The sequence below is a fragment of the Bos indicus x Bos taurus genome, chromosome 2 (assembly GCF_003369695.1).
Source record: "Bos indicus x Bos taurus breed Angus x Brahman F1 hybrid chromosome 2, Bos_hybrid_MaternalHap_v2.0, whole genome shotgun sequence".
Lineage (NCBI taxonomy): Eukaryota > Metazoa > Chordata > Mammalia > Artiodactyla > Bovidae > Bos > Bos indicus x Bos taurus.
This window is the reverse complement of record NC_040077.1, coordinates 96,342,622-96,366,617: the sequence shown is the minus strand read 5'-3', so window position 1 is coordinate 96,366,617 and position 23,996 is coordinate 96,342,622. Positions and strand designations below refer to the sequence as shown.

Sequence of the window (23,996 nt, the reverse complement as noted above, 5' to 3'; positions counted from 1 at the left end):
AAATTCTCTCTGATTTGCTGCTGTAGCTTGAAGGCTCAGAGACGCTGGGTCTTTCCAAAGGATAAAGGTGCAGTGTAGCTGCAGTTACCTGCTTAGCTGGATAAGCCTTTAATCATGGAAAGAAGGCTCCTAAAGAAGGAAATGAAAAAGCTCCTGTAAGTCTGATGGAAAATAGCTTACATTTATTGCACTGAGCATTTGGTGGGTTGTATGTCATAGATAGTCTGGATATTGGCAGAGGGGTTAAAAGCCTAGGGAAGAATTTGTTCCTGTGGTGTAGGAGACAGCCAGATGATCTGGCCTCTGTCTCCTGTCCCGAGGGCCTCACATGTGGTCCAAAGCAGGATGCTAAATCTCTAGAGAGGATGTTTCTGCCAGCAGTGTGCACAACTGAGACATCCCTACTCTAGAGCCTAGGATCTGAGCTGAGAGCTCCAGTCCGCGCTGGGCAGGGTATGCCTTTGAAAGGGTTCGACTAGTAAAAGATATGAGTGAGATTCCTGAAAAAATGTACCCAAGGGTGCAGCATTTACATTGCAGCTTCTGCTTCTTCTATTGTGAATCTTATCGGTTAAATAATTTATCTCTATTTTTTGCCATCCAAACTTCATTTTATTTTTTTTTTATTTATTTTTTTTTTTTCTTTTTTTCTCAAACTTCATTTTAAACACATAAAGAAAACATTAAGTTTTCCCATGGAAATTTTTTTCTCCTGTGGTAGCTTTTCATTTACTTGATACTTTGTTAAGAGGTTGGTGAAAATCAAAGACCATATAAAAAGGGGAAGAAAGGTTATTATGGTTCTATTTCAAGATTATAGGCATAACAATAATACACTTATTAAAAACATCATTATAGTCCCCATTAAATATATTTTCTCTGCCTACTAAGATAATTATCTTTTAACAAGTGCTTAAGAAATGCTGCAATATGAATTCACACATTTTATATGCATGTGTTTGGAGGTCAACATAATAAAGAACAAACCATAATTAGGAATGCCAATTCCTCTACATATCTCATCCAAAGAACTAGAATTTCAGAACTAATATAAATATAAACTTATAAATATACATATACATATATATGTGTGTGTGTATATGCTACTGGAGATCAGTGGAGAAATAACTCCAGAAAGAATGAAGGGATGGAGCCAAAGCAAAAATAATACCCAGTTGTGGATGTGACTGGTGATAGAAGCAAGGTCTGATGCTATAAAGAGCAATATTGCATAGGAACCTGGAATGTCAGGTCCATGAATCAAGGCAAATTGGAAGTGGTCAAACAGGAGATGGCAAGAGTGAACATTGACATTCTAGGAATCAGCAAACTAAAATGGACTGGAATGGGTGAATTTAACTCAGATGACCATTATATCTACTACTGCGGGCAGGAATCCCTTAGAAGAAATGGAGTAGCCATCATGGTCAACAAAAGAGTCCGAAATGCAGTACTTCGATGCAATCTCAAAAACAACAGAATGATCTCTGTTCATTTCCAAGGCAAACCATTCAATATCACAGTAATTCAAGTCTATGCCCCAACCAGTAACGCTGAAGAAGCTGAAGTTGAATGGTTCTTATGAAGACCTACAAGACCTTTTAGAACTAACACCCAAAAAAGATGTCCTTTTCATTATAGGGGACTGGAATGCAAAAGTAGGAAGTCAAGAAACACCTGGAGTAACAGGCAAATTTGGCCTTGGAATACGGAATGAAGCAGGGCAAAGGCTAATAGAGTTTTGCCAAGAGGACACACTGGTCATAGCAAACACCCTCTTCCAACAACACAAGAGAAGACTCTGCACATGGACATCACCAGATGGTCAACACCTAAATCAGATTGATTATATTCTTTGCAGCCAAAGATGGAGAAACTCTATACAGTCAGCAAAAACAAGACCAGGAGCTGACTGTGGCTCAGATCATGAGCTCCTTATTGTCAAATTCAGACTGAAATTGAAGAAAGTAGGGAAAACCACTAGACCATTCAGGTATGACCTAAAACAAATCCCTTATGATTATAGAGTGGAAGTGAGAAATAGATTTAAGGGACTAGATCTGATAGATAGAGTGCCTGATGAACTACGGACTGAGATTCGTGACATTGTACAGGAGACAAGGATCAAGACCATCCCCATGGAAAAGAAATGCAAAAAAGCAAAATGGCTGTCTGGGGAGGCCTTACAAATAGCTGTGAAAAGAAGAGAAGCGAAAAGCAAAGGAGAAAAGGAAAGATATAAGCATCTGAATGCAGAGTTCCAAAGAATAGCAAGAAGAGATAAGAAAGCCTTCCTCAGCGTATAGTCAGATCAGATCAGATCAGTCACTCAGTCGTGTCCGACTCTTTGCGACCCCATGAATCACAGCACGCCAGGCCTCCCTGTCCATCACCAACTCCCGGAGTTCACTCAAACTCACATCCATCGAGTCAGTGATGCCATCCAGCCATCTCATCCTCTGTCGTCCCCTTCTCCTCCTGCCCCCAATCCCTCCCAGCATCAGAGTCTTTTCCAATGAATCCACTCTTCACAGGAGGTGGCCAAAGTACTGGAGTTTTAGCTTTAGCATCATTCCTTCCAAAGAAATCCCAGGGCTGATCTCCTTCAGAATGGACTGGTTGGATCTCCTTGCAGTCCAAGGGACTCTCAAGAGTCTTCTCCAACACCACAGTTCAAAAGCATCAATTCTTCAGCGCTCAGCTTTCTTCACAGTCCAACTCTCACATCCATACATGACTACTGGAAAAACTATAGCCTGGCTACTTTAAATAAAGTGTCTTGAAATTACAAAGCAAAACTTCAATAATTTTTATTAGTCTAGAATAGCTTAATGACACAAAACAGCTTTAGAATCCAAAAGCAAATTTATCTCCAGCATAGGAACTTGCCCAAAGTGTTTGGTAAAGACCTTGACCAACAGAACTCTACTTATGTAACACTGTGAGATTGACACTGGAAACCCCAGAGTCTTTTTTCCTACATCCAGTCTCTCCTCCCAACTTTCCTAGGGTAGTACCCCTTTCTATTCACCTCCCAGGGCCCTTATTCTACTCTCCCCTTATTAAAAGTCCATTAGGGAAGGACCTGATAAGTATACACTAAAGTGGAATCACTAATACGTTTTTATGTCTAACCCTCCTAACGGTATTTGCATTCTAACGGGGGGGGAAAAAGCCTTCAAGCTAACTAATATATCTGTATGGCATATCATATATCTGGAAGTTATCAACTTTAGACATTCTGCCTGAATTTAGCAAGGGCAGCAGGGGAATCTTCAAAGAGGGGGTCTTGATCCTTTCGGTTTTGTAACATCTGTTCTGCCTATTGAGGGTTTATCATACTCCCTGCTTTCCTAGAAATTCAGTTCTATGTGAGTTTTATTTGTTCATTATGGTTGGACACTTTAAATCTGCAGGGTTGCAGAATGGCTGTTTAAATCAAAATGAATATTGATTCAGCTACTAGAGCCATCGGTGACTTCTCTTGTATTTGGTGGAGGAGGGAGGAATTGGGGAGGAATCTTCGGCAGACCGCGCTTCTGTGTCATTCCTGCTAGTTCAATCCTGCTCTCTTGTTTTTAAGGGGAGATTATATTGGCATCAGACTTCGGGAGAATGAGTTTGACCCAAAAGGAAGAAGGCAACTCACCTTTCTAGATGATATGGTAAAGAAAGGCGTACTGCTGCAAATCACATCTGTGTCATATGTGTGTTACAGGGAGGAACAGGATCTAATGTCCATCGTAAATGAGGCTAATCTTGATCCCCTTCCCCCAGAATTTCCTCTTTCTCATCTGTTATCATAGGATTGTCCAGGTGGTCTTTTCAACTCATTAAACTGAAAGCAAGAAGAATGAGAATAAAAAGTCACGAGACTTTCGCTATTTATTTACTTTTATGAGAGAAAAGATAAAAAAAGCAAGATGAGTATACAATTAAAAGTATGACAGCCATGATCTTAAACGCCTTTTGATGAGATTAAACTACTATTGTATAGTTCTCAAATGTCATAATTTTTTACCATTCATGGAGAAAACCAAGTAATTGAATAATCCTAAATTCCTGTTATTATACCTGTTGAAACTCAGATTCATGCTATGTAATCAAATTTACTTCACATGAATTAAAGAAGCTGTGAAGAGATCTAATTAAAAAGAGATTAGTAAGCCCTCAGCCTTTTTATGCTACCCATTTACTGTTCTTGCACTAATGAGGAGGCAGGACCACGTGTCTCCCCCTCCTCTCGCCCATCCCTGTCTGATTTCCCTGGTACTGAATGAGCAGTTAAGGAAGGTTTCATGTTCTAAACTACTTCTCTATGCATGTATTAAATAGAGAAATTAAATCGATTAGACAAGTGCTGGTCAAACTTTAATGAGGTCTTATTACAAGACCGTTTTGATTCAGGAGGTCTGGGGTGAGGCTGGAGATATGCCTTTCTAATGAGCAAACAGGTGGTGACAGCTCTACCTATCCAGGCATCAGTCTTCCAATTAGGTTTCAACAAGTGATTATTGCCTTTCTTTTTTTTCTCCCTTCCTTCCCTTCCTCCCTCCTTCCTTCCTTCCTTTTCTTTTTCTTTCTTTCTCTTTTCAGCTTGGTTCAGTCCCTGAAAGAAATGATTACATTGTTACACCTTTTAGAGAATGTTAAGATTACCTAGAACCTTGGAATTCATCTACAAACACAAAAACAAAACTGACCTTTCTTCGTCAAACTGAGAAGGAATGATTTGGCAGATAAATGGTGAATACACTTAGAAATGACCAGGAAAAGGTGGTCAATATGATAAGAATGAACACTGACTTGGTCCTTAGCTTTTTAGCACACAGAAGGCAAGTCACTTACCCAAGTCTGCCTCCAGTTCCTTGCGTCCACTGGACCCTCTGCCTAGGAGGTCCTTCACCTATGGAAATTCTCTTCATCCTTCAAGCCCAGCTCTGCCGAAGCCTCTTTTCTGAGTCTCTAGGGATTCTCCCAACTCATCAGGTGGACACACCTCCTCTGTGACCCTGGGAGCACGTTTCTGACGTTACACAAATTAGAAATTGTTCTCTATGTCCCTCTTTCTCTACCTTCCCCTTTTTCTATTTTATAATTCAAGGAAGTTGAGGCCCAGAGAACAGCAATTGCTCGCCCAAGGATATAGTACCATGAGTTGTTAGCAGTAACCTAGATTTGAACCCAGATTCCCTGATTCCCAATTTAGTATTTCATGAATCCATCAATCATTTCTGGCACCTCCACCCACCCACCCAACACACACACACATTTGTCTAGTGGGGGGTTAAATGTAATGCGGGAAGAACACTAGTTATTTCTATCTGAGCATCAGGTTACAGGACACAGCTGGTGATCCTCACTGTTGCGGACATGACAAAAGATTAGAACAGGCTTAGCAGTGCCATTGTCATTGCCAGGGTAAGCTTCAGTCAATGTCTCAGCCTGTTCCTTTGTTCTCTGTGCTCCCTGCTTCCAGGCACACTATGACTTGGCCATCAATGTTGCGTTGCAATGGCTGGATCACTCAGAAGACTTAACTTGGCTGGAGTGGGAGAAAGTGTAAGTTGAATACTCCTTTTTCCTATGTTTTTTTTTTTTTAAACAACGAGTAATGACAGAGGAAATTTATCACAAGGCACTCTGATTTGAAAATACTATGGAGTATTTGTCTCCAGCTGCTGCTGCTAAGTCACTTCAGCCGTGTTCAACTCTGCGCGACCACAGAGGCAGCCCACCAGGCTCCCCCGTCCCTGGGATTCTCCAGGCAAGAACACTGGAGTGGGTTGCCATTTCCTTCTCCATGTCTCCAGCTAGAAACCTGAAAAAATCTCACAGTCGTCAGTTTGAGGAAGTCTTATCCATGCTTACATATTTAGCATCCCTGTGAATTGGTTTCTGTCAGATACAGATCTTTCTTGCGTAAGATGTTTTGTCTTAGAAATATAACTGTGCTTTATTGTGTACATGCCTTGATTTTTAAAAAAATGATCAGTTTTTTGGGTAAAGCTGCAATCTTTTCCCAAGGACCATCAAACATTACTTCTTAAGCATTTAACCAGATGTGTACCTGAGCTAAGCAGTTTGAATCACCACTGTTTTAATGCTTGCCAGGATTATTGGCATTTTCTCCCAAATGTGGGGCTTTCCAGGTGGCGATAGTGGTAAAGAACCAGCCTGCCAATACAGGTGGCATACGAGACGTGGGTTTGATCCCTGGGTCAGGAAGATCCCTTGGAGGTGGAAATGACACCCACTCCATTATTCTTGTTTGGAAAAGCCTGGATAGAGAGCCTGACAGGCTATGGTCCATGGGGTCATGGAAAGTTGGACATGACTGAGCAACTAACCACACCTGTATGTGCCAGGCAGACTCATTCAGCTAGAAAGAACATGAAACTGATGACGTCAGGATTGAATCCCTTGTTCAAGAGGCCAGTTGTTTTTTTCTGCTCTGTTGCTTTAGCACACACACCTGGGGCTAAATGGTTGGATCAGTTAGTATTTAGTTGCAATAAGCAGAAAATCCAATGTGAATGGACTTAAGCAGGAAAAAATAAAAAAGAAAAGGAGGAGAGATTTATTGCCTCTGTATCTGCAAAGTCCATGGGTAGAGTGGCATCAGGCATGGCTTAATTCAAAACTCAAACCAGGTCATCAGGATCTACCTCTTGGCTATTTCCTCTGAGTGGACACTATTTCTAGTTTTAGCCTACTTTATCACAACAGTCAGGCCAGGGGAGAATGGATCTTTAAAAAGCACAGAACTGTGTCTCAATGGCACTGTTTGCTCTGACTTATCTGGGGGTGGAGTGAGGGAGAGAACATGCTGGCTAAATTAGTCCACAGCGTGTTTTCCATCCTTGGAATCTAGGGGTGTCATCACGCCCCTAGAAGCTTATACAGGGGGAAGCTTTATAGGCTTACACAGGGGGAAGGCAGTTACCCCCAAGCAATTGCCACAAGAACAGGAAAGGATATGGGTTGGTAAAACCACAATTGTCCACCATAGTGGCCACTCCTCTGGGGTTTGATACCTGTGGAAACATGGGTAGATGAGGGTAAATTCATCACCACTGTTGGAAGATTCAAAAATCAAAGTGTATACTTTGCCGATGATGGATTAAGCATACCAGTTTTGTGAATAAATGCATAGCAAGCAGCCATTGGCTATTATTTATTACTTATGATTATCATCACAACCTTGTCAAAAATTCTTGTTAAAAAGAACAAGAATAAACCCTCCATTCTTATTCATATTCCCCCTTAGGAAAATGTCATTTCGGGGTAGACCCATATATCCAAACCACAGAGAACGAGAAGCAATGATTTTATCATCTTATGCTGGAATCTTAATGGTAAGGAAAAGAACATTATTTGCATCTATGAAGATTTTGCATCTATAATGTGCATTTTATATTAAAGAATACTTATTTTATTTTTCAACCAATGTTTCCTAAATATTTAAAATTTATTGAAATTAAAATTTTCATTTTTAAAGGTTAATAAAAAGACTGACTTCTGTATTATATTGTAAAAAAAATTTTTTTAAGGGATTTAAGGGAAAAAATAACACATAAATAACTGATGTTAGGATACTCTGACTTATCCATTTATTTTAAAGTTATTTATCTGGTGCCCATGCTCTCCAGGCATGGTACTGAATGTGCAGGAGCTGTAATAGTCTTATTTTACAATAAAAGAAAAGTCATGATATGATAATATATTTTTGTTATTATTTTATTGTTTAACAGAACAGTATCCCAATTGAGGAAGTCTTTAAAATTTATGGGGCTGGCTCTTCTTCCAGTTCTGGTGCTGCCAAGGTAAGGATGACCTGAGACTATCAACATAATGGAATTTTAGAGAGAATTTCTTTATTTTATAAATTGGTAATATTGTATTTTCAGGCATGAAATGACAGCTTCATATCAAAATATATAAAACCAAATGTAATTATACCTTATTGAGTAATAAATCTAAGATGCTTTCACTACATAGAGGACTATACTCATAATAGCAAATGCATTTTATTAATTCATAAATAGAGGCAGCCACTTGAGCACCTTAAAGTCTAGATGCTGTCTCTGTTCTGCATTAACAAAAGTTCTCACTTACACTTTTCATAATATGGGTCTGATAAATCCAAGTGCTCCTCTTGTATGATGTACCATAACTTCTAGAACCAGGACAAGATCTGCAATGTTCATTCTCATGAGAAATTATCTAGTGTACTGCTGCCACATTTCTCCTTTCCACAAGACTGCTTGGAATTCAGTCCAGTTGAAGTACTAAAGATCAGGGAGTCCAGGTTGAATTCTGACTGTGTCCCTTCCTCTCTTTGGGTTTCCATATACTAATCTTGAAAAATAGAAAACAAATAGCCCAGAGTATTCTGAATTATCTTTACTATTAGTTCAGGTTTTGCTACTTATGAATATATAAACATTTACTAAACATTTTAAATATGGGCTTCTATTTAGAGGTGAACTGATGATCCCTTTGCCTTTGGATAACCTCTAGAAAAGAGAAGAGGAAAGGGCAGATGGGGTGGGTAGAGTCGGGCAGCGGTGTGGAGTGGGAGGAAGTCAGGGAGGGAAGCCAGGAGAACCCACACAAGGCCTTCTGCTCCCACTGTCACTTCCCTTGTCCCCACCAGGGTTTGAAAGGGAGGCCAGGGCAGGGGCAGGGCTGTGGCCACAGAAACACTGCCTGCCTTGCTGTCTTACCTGCAGACCATCCTGCAAACGGTGGGGTCATATAAAGTCAGGAGTCTACCAGGGCCACCTTAGGACTCCAGCATTTACTCAGAAGTATCATAACTGAATCCAGTGGTCCTCTCACCTTAGTCCATATGTAAGCTGGCCTGGTCTTGAGACTCAAATTCCCTGGATTATGGAGGAAATCAGCACCCCCTCTCTGATTTCTCTGGTTTCAACTCTTCCATTCATTCATTCATTTGTTATAGTCGTAGGTGCAGGGATACAAGGGTGGGTGAGTCTGAAAAAATCACTTTCTCATAGATTTCATATCTCATATTGGAGCTGACATGCTTCCTTGGTTGAAGTATAAGCCACCCCAAGACTAATGCTCCTCAGACACCAAGCTCTTCTTGGCTTTTGAAGAAAGACTACGTTTTTTGTTTTCTTAGAGAGTCAAGCAAACCACACTGCTTTAATCCTGTTTGATTTTTTTCCTGCAGATTTCTCACTTCTAGGATTTCCCCCTTTTAGGCTTTCCTTTCAAACCACCCCCTTCAACACATACATATAAATATCTGAGCCCAAGTCCCTCTGTTTCAGACATTGTGTTTTCTTCCCTTCATCTTCTTTGCCTAGCAGAGAACAAAGGCAGGCAGTAGGCAGATCTAGTTGCTTGGTTTCAACTCAAGTGGCCAGAGGACATATATGGAAAATCACATCCTGGAAGGAAAGGCACCATGAAGCCCTCCAGTCTTAGCAGGGTTATCCATCAAGCAGGTTTGCAAACATGGGTGTTCAAGTAGCTTGGATAAACCAGATTCATTAAAGGGGCCAAAATGGAGGGGAGTGGGGAAAGATAAATTAGGAGTTTGGAATTAAAATATACACATTAATATATATAAAATATATAACTAACAAGGACCTACTATATAGCACAGGGAACTATATTCAATATTTTGTAGTAACCTATAAGAAAAGAACCTAAAAAGAATATAAATATATGTGTATGTGTATATATATACATATGTATGTATGTATGTATGTATATACATATAGGGAAGCCGAAGTGGTACCCTCTGCATATCTGAGGTTGTTGATTTCTCCCAGCAATCTTGATTCCAGCTTGTGGTTCATTCAGCCTGGCATTTTGCATGATGTACTCTGCAAACATGTCAGGCTGGATGAATTACAAGCTGGAATCAAGATAGGTGGGAGAAACATCAACAACCTCGGATATGTGGATGATACCACTCTAATGCCAGAAAGTGAAGAGGAACTAAAGAACCTCTTGATGAGGGTGAAGGAGAAGAGTGAAAAAGCCAGTTTAAAACTAAATATTAAAAAAACTAAGATCATGGCATCCGGCCCCATTACTGCATGGCAAATAGAAGGGGAAAAGGTGGAAGTGGTGACAGATTTCCTCTTCTTGGGCTCTAAAATCACCGGGTTGGTGACTGCAGCCATGAAATCAGAAGACAATTGCTTCTTGGCAGGAAAGCTTTGACAAACCTAGACAGTGTGCTGAAAGGCAGAGACATCGCTCTGTTGACAAAAGTCTGTAAAGTCAAGGCTATGGTCTTATCAGTGGTCACATATGGTTGTGAGAGCTGGATGGTAAAGAAGGCAGAGCAACAAAGAATTGATTCCTTCCAATTGTGGTGCTAGAGAAGACTCCCGAGAGTCCCTTGGACAGCAAGGAGATCAAACCAGTCAATCCTAAAGGAAATCAATCCTGAATTTCACTGGAAGGACTGATGCTGAAGCTGAAGCTCCAGTATTTTAGTTATCTGATGCAAACAGCTGACTCATTGGAAAAGACCTGATGCTGGGAAAGATTGAGAGCAGAAGAAGAGGGCATCAGAGGACGACATTGCTGGATGGCATCACTAGTGCAATGGACATGAACTTGGGCAAACTCCAGGAGATGGTGAGGGACAGGGAAGCCTTGAGTGCTGCAGTCTATGGGGTCGCAAAGAGTCGGACACTACTGGGTGACTGAATAAAAACAACAGCAACTCTGCATATATATTAAATAAGCAGGATGACAATATACAGCCTTGACATACTCCTTTCCCAATTTTGAACCAGTCAGTTGCTCCATGTCCAGTTCTGTTTGTCCACTAAAAAGATGCACACTGTAAGAATTGTGAGTTAAGTTTTACTGAGGGCAAATGAGGACTGCAGCCCAGGAGACAGGACCTCAGATAGCTCTGAGAGACTGCGCCAAAGAGGTAGTGGGGGAAGGTCAATACATAAGATTATAGTGAAGGGGGAGTTCAATGCAATCAAATGTTTACTTTACAAAAGGTTTCTGCTAGTCAAGAGGAGCTGATGTCTCCATGAAAAGATTTAGCACTTTTCTAGATATGAAGAGACGTCAGGTTTGGAATCATGAAATCAGTTCCTAAAAATATCTATCTAAAGACCTGTACCACCACTTTCTCTGAAGCACAGAGTGCTTCACTCTCCACCCTTGAACTCCCTTCAGGGTGTGTCGAAGTTCAACAGCTGCAGCAACACAGGGTTCAATCTCCGCAGAGGCAGACGGCAAACGCCCTTGGCAAGTGCCAATTTGTAGTTGACAACATAGACTACATAATGATCAGCTCTGAAGGAAAATAAATCATATCCTCAGAAAGGGGGTTTTGTCAAACTCAAGTTCAAGTGCCTGATACCAAGTGAGGTCAAACAACCAAAACATCAGAGTTTGGAGCAGAGATAGGATTATTACAGGGCCGAGCAAGGAGAACAGGGCAGTTTATGCTTAAAGACCCAACCTCCCCATGGGTTTCAGGGAAGAAGCTTTTATAGGCAAAATTTGGAGGGTCAGGCTCCAGGGTGTGGAGCCTAAACTCTAAACTCTATCAGCCTCGATTTCATTTGTAGAAGCAGGAGCCAGAAGCTGGGATTGCTATGGGAAATGAGGTGAGTTACATCAGTAAAGCCCTTAGTGGTTGGCATCTGGTAACCTCAAAACAATAGCTATGGTTAAGGTTCTGGTACTCAGGGGGTTGGGGGTGTATCTGATTCCCTCCGTATTCCTCTAAATCAGGGTTTCTCAACATTTTGAACCAGATAATTTGTGTGTAGGGGGTAGAGTTGGGGCTGTTTAGTGCATTGTGAGCTGTTTAGCAGAATTTCTGGCTTCCACCTGAAACTGTTTACCTCAGATCGGGACTTGAACTCATCTGCTGGGACTCGAACCCAGCCAAAACCCTGCTTGGGACTCTAACCCACATGGCTGGGACCAGAATCCGGCCAAAACCTAGTTTTGGACTCTAACCCATATGGCTGGAACTTGAACCCAGTCAAAACCCACAGTACCCGGTTTCAGGACCTAATGAAGCTCAGGTTTTTGATGTCTCATCTCAGAAAATCCAGTGAGAGACAAAGTGATAGGTAAGAAGTAGATTTATTTAGAGAGAAACACACTCCACAGACAGAATGTGGGCCATCGCAGAGGGTAAGTACAGCCGCCTTGAAATGTGGTGTGGTTAGTTTTAATGAGTTGGTAATTTCATAAGCTAATGAGTGGTAGGATTACTCTATTTTGAGGAAGAGTGGAGAATTCCAGGAATTGGGCCACCCCCCACCTTTTGGTCCTTTGATGGTTCCTTGGAACTGCATATAATCATGATGATCTGATCACATACCTAGAGCCAGACATCCTGAAATGCGAAGTCAAGTGCGCCTTAGGAAGCATTACTACAAACAAAGCTAGTGGAGGTGATGGAATTCCAGTTGAGCTATTTTAAATCCTAAAAGATGATGCTGTTAAAGTACTGTACTCAATATTCCAGCAAATTTGGAAAACTCAACAGTGGCCACAGGACTGGAAAAAGTCAGTTTTCCTTCCAATCCCAAAGAAAGGCAATGCCAAAGAATGTTCAAACTACCGCACAATTGCACTCATTTCACATGCTAGCAAAGTAATGCTCAAAATTCTCCAAGCCAGGCTTCAACAGTACATGAACCATAAACTTCCAGACATTCAAGCTGGATTTAGAAAAGGCAGAGGAACCAGAAATCAAATTGCCAACATCCGCTGGATCACCAGAAATGCAAGAGAGTTCTAGAAAAACATCTACTTCTGCTTTATTGACTATGCCAGAGCCTCTGACTGTGTGGATCACAACAAACTGGAAAATTCTTAAAGAGATGGGAATACCAGACCACCTGACCTGCCTCCTGAGAAATCTGTACTCAGGTCAAGAAGCAACAGTTAGAACTGAACATCGAACAACAGACTGGTTCCAAATCAGGACAGGAGTATGTCAAGACTGTATATTGTCACCCTGCTTATTTAACTTACATGCAGAGTATATAATGAGAAACACTGGACTGGATGAAGCACAAGCTGGAATCAAGACTGCTGGGAGAAATATCAATAACTTCAGATATGCAGATGACACCACCCTTATGGCAGAAAGTGAAGAAGAATTAAAGAGCCTCTTGATGAAAGTGAAATAGGAGAGTGAAAAAGTTGGCTTAAAGCTCAACATTCAGAAAACTAAGATCATGGTATCTGGTCCCATCACTTCATGGCAAATAGATGGGGAAACAATGCAAACAGTGAGAGACTTTATTTTTTGGGCTCCAAAATCACTGCAGATGGTGACTGCAGCCATGAAATTAAAAGGCGCTTGCTCCTTGAAAGAAAAGTCATGACCAACCTAGACAACACATTAAAAAGCAGAGACATTACTTTGCCAACAAAGGTCTGTCTAGTCAAAGCTTTGGTTTTTCCAGTGGTCATGTGAGACTTGAACTACGAAGAAAGCTGAGCACCAAAGAATTGATGCTTTTGAACTGTGGTGTTGGAGAAGACTCTTGAGAGTCCCTTGGACTGCAAGGAGATCAAACCAGTGAATCCTCAAGGAAATCAGTCCTGAATATTCATTGGAAGGACTGATGCTGAAGCTGAAACTCCAATACTTTGGCCGCCTGATGCGAAGAACTGACTCATTTGAAAAAACCCTGATGCTGGGAATGATTGAAGGCAGGAGGAGAAGGGGACAACAGAGGATGAGATGCTGGATGGCATCACTGACTCAATGGACATGAATTTGAGTAAGCTCCAGGAGTTGGTGATGGACAGGGAGGCCTGGTGTGCTGCAATCCATGAGGCCGCAAAGAGTCAGACATGACTGAGCGACTGAACTGAACTGAACTGGAACTGCATGGCACCCCTGGGTGTGTTATTTAGCTTGCCGATTGAGGATCAAGGTCTAGTTGAAGTTGACTTGTCTGCTCTCTTGGACCCATTTGATTGTAATCAGTTTATGCTGTGTCCTCAGGCTATGTCATTCTTTCAAAAGTTGTGCCCTGTCCCCTTCCCTCCTGTTTCATACCCATTATATGCCAGTAGCTTCCCACTCCTGCCCCTTGATCTAAAATATCTTTCAGTGTTGCCATGTGTCCCCTAAGAGGCAAAAATCACAGCTAGTTAAGGACCACGTCCCTAAACATTCAAAAATCAAAGAGCTCATCAACATCCACTGTACCATTAAGACACGTTGTTGTTGTTGTTCAGTCATGTGTCTGAGTCTCTGCGACTCCGTGCACTGTAGCCCTCCGGGCTCCTCTGTCCATGGGATTTCCCAGGTAAGATGATTGGAGTGGGTTGCCATTTCCTTTTCTAGGGGATCTTCCTGACCCAGTATCAAACCTTCTTTCCTACACTGGCAAGTGAATTCTTTACCACTGAGCCACCAGGGAAGCCCCTTATTAAAACATAAACTTTGCCTACTTTAGATAAATTATCACAAAGGGTATGATATGATTTCAGCCACAGATACAAGCGTCTAAGGGTCCTCTACCGTGTGGACCTCACAAGGTCCTCCCTGCCCCAAGGATGCCAGCTCAGGCCTTTCCCCTGAGGCTGCACATCAGCTCTGTCCAGGTACCTTCCTCTACATCTTAAACAAGGAGTTAGCAGGCCCTCTTAATGAAAACATAGTATTTCAAAGATTAAATTGTGAGAGTGACTTTAAAACAGTCCTTAAGAGTATAACATAATTTTTAAAAATTGGATTTGTGTAGAACAGTCTTTTGGACTCTGGGAGAGGGCGAGGGTGGGATGATTTGGGAGAATGGCATTGAAACAAGTATATTATCATATGTGAAATGAATCACCAGTCCAGGTTTGATGCATGATACAGGGTGCTCGGGGCTGGTGCACTGGGATGACACAGAGGGATGGTAAAGGGAGGGAGGTGGGAGGGGGGTTCAGGATGGGGAACACATGTACACCCGTGATGGATTCATGTCAATATATGGCAAAACCAATACAATATTGTAAAGTAATTAGCCTCCAATTTAAATAAATAAATTTATATTTAAAAATAAAACAAACAAACAAAAACTGGATTTAACTACAAGGTGGGGTAGTTTAAAAAAAATAGTTGATAAAGGTCCTTCTTTAATGGCTGCATGTGTATGAATAAACTTTGATTCCTCCAGATACAGTGTCTCCTAAGCAACAGCTAAAATCCTTCCCAAGCAAAAGCTTAAAGCCCTGTTGAACACTAATCAGATTATGTAGAGTTTTTGGCCACTAGAACTGGCCACTTGGGGCTTCCCAGATGGCACTAGTGGTAACGAACCCTCCTGCCAATGCAGGAGACGAAAGAAACACAGGTTCAAACCCTGGGCTGGGAAGATCCCCTGGAGAAGGGCATGGCAACTCACTCCAGTATTCTTGCCTGGAGAATCCCATGGAGAGAGGAGCCTGGCTGGCTGCAGTCCATGGGGTCACATAGAGTGGGACATGGCTGAAGTGATTTAGCATGCACCACATGGGTACTGTGTGGGCTTGATAGCTTTTTTTCAGGACTATCTGCTGCCACCTGGTGACAGAAAGCCATCAAGGACCCAGAATTGTTCAATTCTGTTAATACAATGCAAGCTTCTAGTTCTACTCCTGAGAGGGAATTTTTTTGCTGACAGGGAGCCGTTTTTCTGCTGAGAAACTTAGACCCATAGGAGGAAAAAAAAATTAAGAACTTCGCATGTGATGATTATTTGCAGTTGAAAGTGAAGGTGGTGAAGGTGTTAGTCGCTCAGTTGTGTCTGCTCTTTGTGATCCCATGGACTGTAGCCCATCAGGCTCCTCCATCCATGATATTCTCCATGGATGAAGAATACTGGAGTGATCTGAAGTTAGATTCAGATAAATGTAAGAGATTCTACGCATTTTCAAACTGAAGGAAAAGGAGCATAAACCTTCCTTTGACAAATAAAGCAAGCAATAGAAATATTCTGCAGTTCCATTTGACAGAAAAAGAGGGGAAAAGGAAAAGGAGGTGAAGAGTGAAACACCGAACAGAAAGAGGAAAAAGACAGACAGGTAACTAGAGAATGTCAGAATCTCTTCTTTCCTCCTCTCTTCATGAAGCCACACCCCAGTGTCTGAGCACCCATCACTCCTCTCCACTCAAACTTGCATCCAAAATTCAAAGCAAGCTCTTCAGAGACCAACAGACTGGTGTCCAGTCCCAACTCTGTTACTCCCTAGCTGAGTAGTACAATGAAGGTATCAATCAGTAACTTTGAAGGGAAAAAAAAAAGAGCATATAGCTAACTCTAGGTTTAGGACTTCAACGTTATCCTACTTGTAAAATAATTTTTCTTATAAACCACAGAGAGAGCTACATTAACTGCTTGCATAAGTTACCAATTATCAGGAGTCACAGGATATATGAACTGGAAGTGACCTTTAAAATACTCGGGTTCTTTCTTCCCCAGTGGACAGGGAAACTAAAGCATGAAAGGCCTGTCTTTTTATTTTTTGGCTGCATCACTGGGCTTGTGGGATCTTAGTTCTCTGGAATGTAGGCCACAGCATGAAAGTGCCAAGTTCTAACCACTGGACAACAAGGAATTCGAAATGCATCAAGACGCTGTGCAAGCCAGATTTCTTTCTTACACAAGGCGTGTATCATCCTGCAGGGCTGTTATCACACCTATCTTTGCTCCACACAGATACAAAGCCTCCTTTTAATTACTTTCTTTGTTCTCGGTCATCTTTCGGAATAGATTACATGCTTCTTGAGGTTTTGTGTGTCATGCATGGTTTGGTTGATCAGTTGTGTCTGACTCTTCATGACCCCATGGACTGCAGCCTGCCAGACTCCTCTGTCCATGAGACTATCCAGGCAAGAATACTGGAGTGGGTTGCTTTTTCCTTCTCCAGGGGATCTTCTTAAACCAGGGATAGAACCCAGGTCTCCCACATTGCAGGCAGCTTCTTTACCATCTGAGCCAACTCAGCTGGTAAAGAACCTGTCTGTAATATAGGAGACCCCAGTTTGATTTGATCTTCCCCAGTGGGGAAGATCCCCTGGAGAAGGGATAGGCTACCACTCCCGTATTCATGGACTTCTCTGGTGCTCAGATGGTAAAGAATCTGCCTGCAGTGAAGGAGACCTGGGTTCGATCCCTGGGTTGGGAAAATCCTCTGGAGGACAACAGGGCAACCCACTCCAGTATTCTTGCTTCTTGAGATTAGAAGCCATCATTCATGCTTATATTTAATTCTTTACAAGGCTGGATATGACACAAACTCTCAATAAATACGTTTACCATTTCAATAAAAGCCTGAGGTCAGGAACTTCCCTAGTAATCTTCTCCTTCCAATGCAGGGGGTTCGGGTTCTAGCCTTGGTTGGGGGGCTAAGATCCCACAAGCCTCATGTCCAAGAAACCAAAACATAAAACAGAAACAATATTGTAAAAAATTCAATAAGGACTTCAAAAATGGTCCACATTAAAAAAAAAAAAGACTGAGATCAAATCTAGAAGGGCCCAGCTGAGGAGACTATAAACCATTCCGTCTATAAAGAGAATATTCATTGTATAATCCATGTTTTCTGTCCTTTCTGTCTGAAGTGATGGTTGCCCAATGACTTGTTAGCACAACCTCTTGTTTAGTTGATTCAATTTGTCACAGTGTATGATGAACTTGGTTATCTAATAGTTTATTGTTCTTTTCTCCTCACTCAGCCCTAGAAAGGCTGGAATCTTGTCTGTCTTACCAACCATGGCTTCCTAAAACAGGGCCTGCCTTCCGTAGTGCTCACTAGAAACTTATTGCGTGAATGAAAGACTGACGAGACAGTCCTAACCTTGAGTTTCCAATGCGGTGCAACGGACAGTGGGTTATTAACTGTCACCACTGGGGGTGTTCTATGTGTTAATGTGCTTTGCATTCACAGATGAGTGAGTCCATAATTTGGCCTTAGGATGGGTTAGGAGAGTGCCAGCAAGGAAGCAGGAAGCTGGGGAGACAACTGGACCAGTTTCTCAGAAAAGGTGATATTTGAGCCACATCTTAAAGGAAAAGTAGGTGCCTTGAGGCGAAAGAGGAAGAAAAGGCTATTCCAGGTAAAGGGAGCCACCTGAAAAGCACAGTTTTGTGAAAGACCATTCTAGGCAAAGAATGGCCAGCAAAGGCAGCACTGGAAGGCGCATGACCCACGAAAAGTGATCCTCAAATGCTAGTCATGTGTCAGGAAGATGGGTTGGGGAGACAGGCCAAGTCTTGAGACAGGTGCTATAACCAGCAGCTGCTTACAGCACAAAGTGGCTGCAGCTTTTAAAAGTAGGTCTGTTTTCCTTTCAGGTTCCCCGAGCTCCACCCTTCCGCCTCTCCTTGCACCCTTTTGCCATGTTAACAGCACCCAAAGCCGCAGAATATGCCAGCAAACAGAGTAAGCCTGTTTACTTCTGTATCTTAGAGAAATTTAAGTAAAACTCAGAGATACGCGCACAAAGTGAGGTCAAAGTTGTTCTGGTAATAACATCTTTCTGTCTGGGGGAATTTAAAAGAATCAGGAATGTTTATGACTTGATTTCCCTTCTGAAATCAGGGAAGTCATTTCTCAGACCTTTTGTTGGTGGAAGCAGAGGACTCTAGCAGGGAAGAATCTAAAACCAAGGGTGGACTTATTTTAAAAAATAGTTTAATACAGATATGACTACCTCATGCATCCCTAGGTGTCAAGCTAAGAAGGGCAGCAATGAACAAAAATGCCACCAGCAGTTCTACAAGGAAAGCAAATGCCATGGAATGGAAATCATCAAAAAATTTATCTTTGGACACACAGCCGAAGGACAAAGTAGGTCTAAACATGCAAATTGAACCAAACTGATACCAGGTGTTTGGGGAGTACTTATAGTTAAAAGTCTAGCCTTCGGGTGTTAGATGTTCTGGCTTTGAAACTAAAGCCCATTATTTATCAGCTGTGTGACTTCAGGCAAGTTGCTTAACTTGTCTGGGGCTTAAGTTTCCTTCTCTGTAAAATGGGAAGAACAATGGTACTTACCTCTTAAGGTCGCTGATATGGGTGTGGACAGGGAGGCCTGGCGTGCTGCGATTCATGGGGTCACAAAGAGTCGGACACGACTGAGCGACTGATCTGATCTGATCTGATGGGTCTTAAGGAATTAAAACCGAGTTAACTCCTAAATATTGACCATTATTATCTTTTCATCATTTAAGAAATACTAACCACAGTTAACCAACTAGACTTCTGTTGATTCAAGTAAAAGTGTTGAGGAGAGAATCTGTGTTCATATCTGTGTCCAATGTTCCTATTCTTGATCCCTTTCTTGCTAATAAGAATTTTATCTTTGCCTGCTTTGTATCTCTGCTGTTTCTGCCCTGCCTATCTGGTTCCTTGGACATTTATGTTGCAGACTTCAGAAAATGGTCAGAGATGGACAAGGCTGGAAGGGAAGGAGAAAGCAAGGAGGGGTCTTTGACTTTCCAACACTGTGTTCTCAATTATAATGTACAAAGTGAAAAGGAAAATTTTAAAGTCAGAGAGACCAAGGTGGTCAATATATTAAAAGCAAGGAGAGAATCAGAAAAGTAGTTTAGGCTTGGTGGAGGGGGTGGCTGGGGTATTTTAGGATTTTGTTGAATGAGAGATTCTGGGTCAGCTGGAGGTTGTAATGTAGGAAAGGGAAAGAGGAATTTTGAAAACAGAATCACTAGGTTCTGAATTGGGCTTGCTTCAGGAAATACAGGGGCTTCCCTAATGGCTCAGCAGGTAAAGAATCCGCCTGCAACCCAACAGACACAGGAAATGTGGGTTCAATCCCTGAGCAGGGAATGATCCCCTGGAGGAAGAAGTGACAACCCACTCCAGTGTTCTTGCCTGAAAAATCTCATGGATAGAGGAGCCTTGTGGGCTGCAGTCCAAAGGGTTGCAAAGAGTCAGACATGACTGAGTGACTAAGCATTCAAGAAACACAAGTGAAAATTGAAATTCCTTTTTATGTAGCTTGGTTGCTATACTATGCATTTTTAAATGTGAATCTCTCATTAGGCTGAGTCACACAGGGCTCAGGATTTGTTCAGGTTTTCTGAGGCCAACTATTGACTGATTAGAAATATAATCTTATCATAGCAAGTCACAGCTTTAAGAACTGCCTGAAATCTTTGGTCATATTGAAAGTGAATGAAAGTGAAGTCACTCAGTCGTGTCTGACTCTTTGCGACCCCATAGACTGTATTTACCAGGCTCTGCCCATGGGATTTTCCAGGCAATAGTACTGGAGTGGATTGCCATTTTCTTCTCCAGGGGATCTTCCCAACCCAGGACTCGAACCAGGGTCTCCCTCATTGTAGACAGTCGCTTTACCATCTGAGCCACCAGGGAATATTAGGCCTTTAATATGTGTTATTCACGTAGCGTAACAACCATGTTATTAGGAAATATTTACAAAATATTGAGATTTCCTTTAAAGACATTTGCTATAACGAGATTTGGGCTTCCCTGGTGGCTCGATGGCAAAGAATCTGCCTGTAATGCAGGTTCAATCCCTGGGTCAGGAAGATCCCCTGGAGGAGGAAATGACTTTATTCTTGCCTGGAAAATCCCATGGACAGAGGAACTTGGCAGACTACAATCCATTGGTTTGTGAAAGAGTTGGACGTGACTTAGTGACTAAACAACAAATAACAATAATGAGACTTGAAGGTGTAGCTTTTCTAGAACCATATCTTTGTTACTGAAGATCTTTTTGAAGTAGATCTACTTTTTGAAGTAGGTAATAATTTTAAAAATATGAGTTTGGGAATAGCAAACTTTGCGTGCTTAGTTGCTCAGTTGTGTCCAACTCTTTCCAACCCCATGGACTGTAGACTGCCAGGCTCCTCTGTCCATGGTGATTCTCCAGGCAAGAATACTGGAGTGGGTTGCCATGCCCTCCTACAGGGGATCTTCCCAACCCAGGGATTGAACCTGGGTCTCTGGCATTTCAGGCGCATTCTTTACTGTCTGAGCCACAAAGGAAGCCCTAGCAAACTTTAGGAAGTAAAACAGAACACAGAAAATAAGAAAACAGTAACAACTCCAGAAATAACACACACACACACACACACACATGCACACTAGTAATCAAGACTTTAAGCTTAATCATGAAAAAATAGATCTCTGAAACAGTGGTTCATTGCCCTCTGAGGCTCATCTATGCACCCTATGTCTGGAAGATCTAGCTCTCAAGATTATTCATTGGAGTGTTATTTTGAAAATATAATTTCGTTCCCTGTATGTTTTCTTTCATAACCATTGAAGACTGTTGGCTTCTTGATGCAAGCAGATCTTTTATTCCCTTATTATTTCCCACATGGATGTAAAGTGCTTTCCAGGCAGTAGATATTTAGTAGTTATTGGTGATTAGTGAATTAGCAGTAAGTGAATGGTCCTTAGGTGAGTGTGCTCAAATCACTGTGCCTTGCCCATACTGATTGAGACGCTCGTTTCTGGGGACCAGCTTTTCCCATAGGTTAACTGATGCTTGTAAACCCAGGCATGTCAACAGTATAAGTGTCCATCTTGCAGTAAGGCCAGATCCTGAGATGAATCACTCCTACATGGCCCCTTCTTGATAACTAAGCAGCAAAAACCACATTTGTGAGGGCTTTTCATGCTTTATTGTTGATATTTGTGTACTTCAGGCATCTTTTCCAACTTTTGGGTAATGTACTTTCCAAATTAATTTTTCAATTAAAATAGTGGTACTTACAGTAAAAGTTTCAAATTACATAGTGAAAAGTAAAAGAATCCTCTCTTTCCCACACCCCGTCCTACTCCTCAGAAGTAACAACTGTTAATAATTTTCAATTCTAATATTTGCCATACATGTACACATCAATGTACATATTAACACATGCACACCTGATTAGAAACAACAAGTAAATAAAATAAATAGCTTATTACGTGAATGAAAGGACTTCCCTGGTGGTGCAGTGGTTCAGAATCCACCTGCCAATGCAGGGTACATGGGTTCAATCCCTAGTCCAGGAAGATGCCACAACTTCTGGGCAACTAAGCCCATGGACCACAGATACTGAGCCAGTGCTCTAGAGCCCAAGAGCTACAACTGCTGAGCCCATGTCCTAGAGTCTGTGCTTAAAAATAAGAGAAGCCACTGCAATGAGAAGCCTGAACACCACGACTACAGGGTAGATTCCTCTCACTGGCACTAGAGAAAACCTCACACAGTAATGAAGACCCAGCACAGCCAAAATAAATAGATAAATAAATTTTAAAAATGTTTTCAAATGTATGAAACATCCTTTTTAGTTTATTGTTTGAAGAAATCTTTCATTTATGTTTAAGCGTCTTAGTCTTTTCTTTTATGCCTTATGGATACTGTATCATGTCTTTTAGCTGATGAACACTTTTAAACTGCAAGATATTAATGCCTTATTCAGAATTTTCTATTTATTTCCAGTCACTGAATTTCTTTAATAAATAAGGGGAAAAGAAGAATTTTTTTTTTTTTTTAATCCAGGTATTCTGGAAAACAGTTTCCAAAATTTCTTTTGTACTGCTTGGTACTAATAGCTCATTTATCAGTTAAAATGGGTATGAGTAACACCATATCCTAGGAAAGGTAGAAAAAGCGTGAAAGACAAATAAGGACAAAGAACAAGGGCAAAAAAAATAGAAAATATTCACAAATAACCATCCTGTGGTTATTTAAGGGAATCATTTTATTCTTAGGAAATACACTATAAAGTGTATTATTAACCCAATAATTTCCCTCTGTGGGATCATGTATTATATTTAATTGAGAAATGTAAGTCAATTTCCAAATGTCTGAGAAGAATTCCATGGAAATTCTTTTGCACCCACTTTTATTTTAGCTCATCTTTGTCAGTAACTAGGTATCTGATATTTGATCTTAACTCCTATAGCTTGAAAGCTAATGTTCATGTCCATTTTAAACTGATGTGTTTGATACCATAATCATCTTTTTATTCTGCAGGTCACTTAGAAACTTGGAATTGCACCACGGGAGTTCATAATAAAGTCTCTGGAAGAAGGGAACCATCATCTTAAAACTGCAACTCTTGCCAGCATATTTCTCTTTGCAATTAGCTTTTGATGCAAAGTGCATTGAAGTGTTATTTTGGATGTTGAGCTTTCTTATCTTAGAATCATGTTGTTTGGTCATATTGTGGTTAATAGCAAGTATATATCTTATGCTACTTCATTGTGACTGGAAGATGGGTGGCTAGAGAATTTTGAGAATATATACCATTTCTGTGTGAGAGTAGCCTGACTTTGCAGCACATTTTACAAATGTTTAGCACTGAACATTGCAGAATAGTGGAGTAGGAGGCAGTTTTCCAAAGTTTCAATCCAAAATAAAATTAACCTTCATCAATTGCCTTTACTATGTTCTCACATGGAAACATTTAAACTCATTTCAATAAAGCCTTAAAAGAAAAATGAGTACAGGCTTTCTTTCAATAGAACACAAGGACTAGTAGAAAAAGAAAACGTTCTAGTCTTTCAACACCTTTTCAAAATGCTGCTTATAAATTGAGTTTAGGGATGGGGGAGCCTGGTGGGCTGCCATCTATGGGGTCACACAGAGTCGGACACGACTGAAGTGACTTAGCAGCAGCAGGTAGCAATTTGACCAAATGAACGAGAGTGTAAGTTATGCCATCTTAAGGTTTTGTTAACACAGAACAGTTTTCTTTAACATGTGCCAAAACCGGCATGTGGTTTGTTGACTTTTGTTCAAAGTGGTGGTGTATTTCAATGTGGCACTGTGGCTGGAAAGACCAAGGCAGCCTTTTCCACACTGGTTCAATTACGGCTGTAACTAAGATTGACCAGTAGACCTGCTGCATTAGGTCTGTCCTCTGGTCCTATGTATACTGTAGAACTTCACAGAATTCTGCCCAGCTTTTTTTTTTGGGGGGGGGGGCGGTGGGGGGAGTCTAACTCTGCCACACGCAAGGGAACGTTTTTCTTTGTAGCTATTG

General features: G+C 41.3%; 1 protein-coding gene across 1 annotated transcript; it reads left to right on the top strand.

Annotated features, from left to right (window-relative positions):
- On the top strand, nt 1-23,454 carry C2H2orf80 (chromosome 2 C2orf80 homolog). Its single transcript, XM_027565843.1, has 8 exons — nt 1-155; nt 3,584-3,665; nt 5,480-5,562; nt 7,271-7,358; nt 7,755-7,826; nt 18,324-18,411; nt 18,698-18,819; nt 22,985-23,454. The coding sequence occupies exons 1-8, from the start codon at nt 115-117 to the stop codon at nt 22,991-22,993; spliced, it is 585 nt and encodes a 194-aa protein (XP_027421644.1). The 5' UTR covers nt 1-114; the 3' UTR covers nt 22,994-23,454.
- The last annotated feature ends 542 nt before the right edge of the window (nt 23,455-23,996 follow it).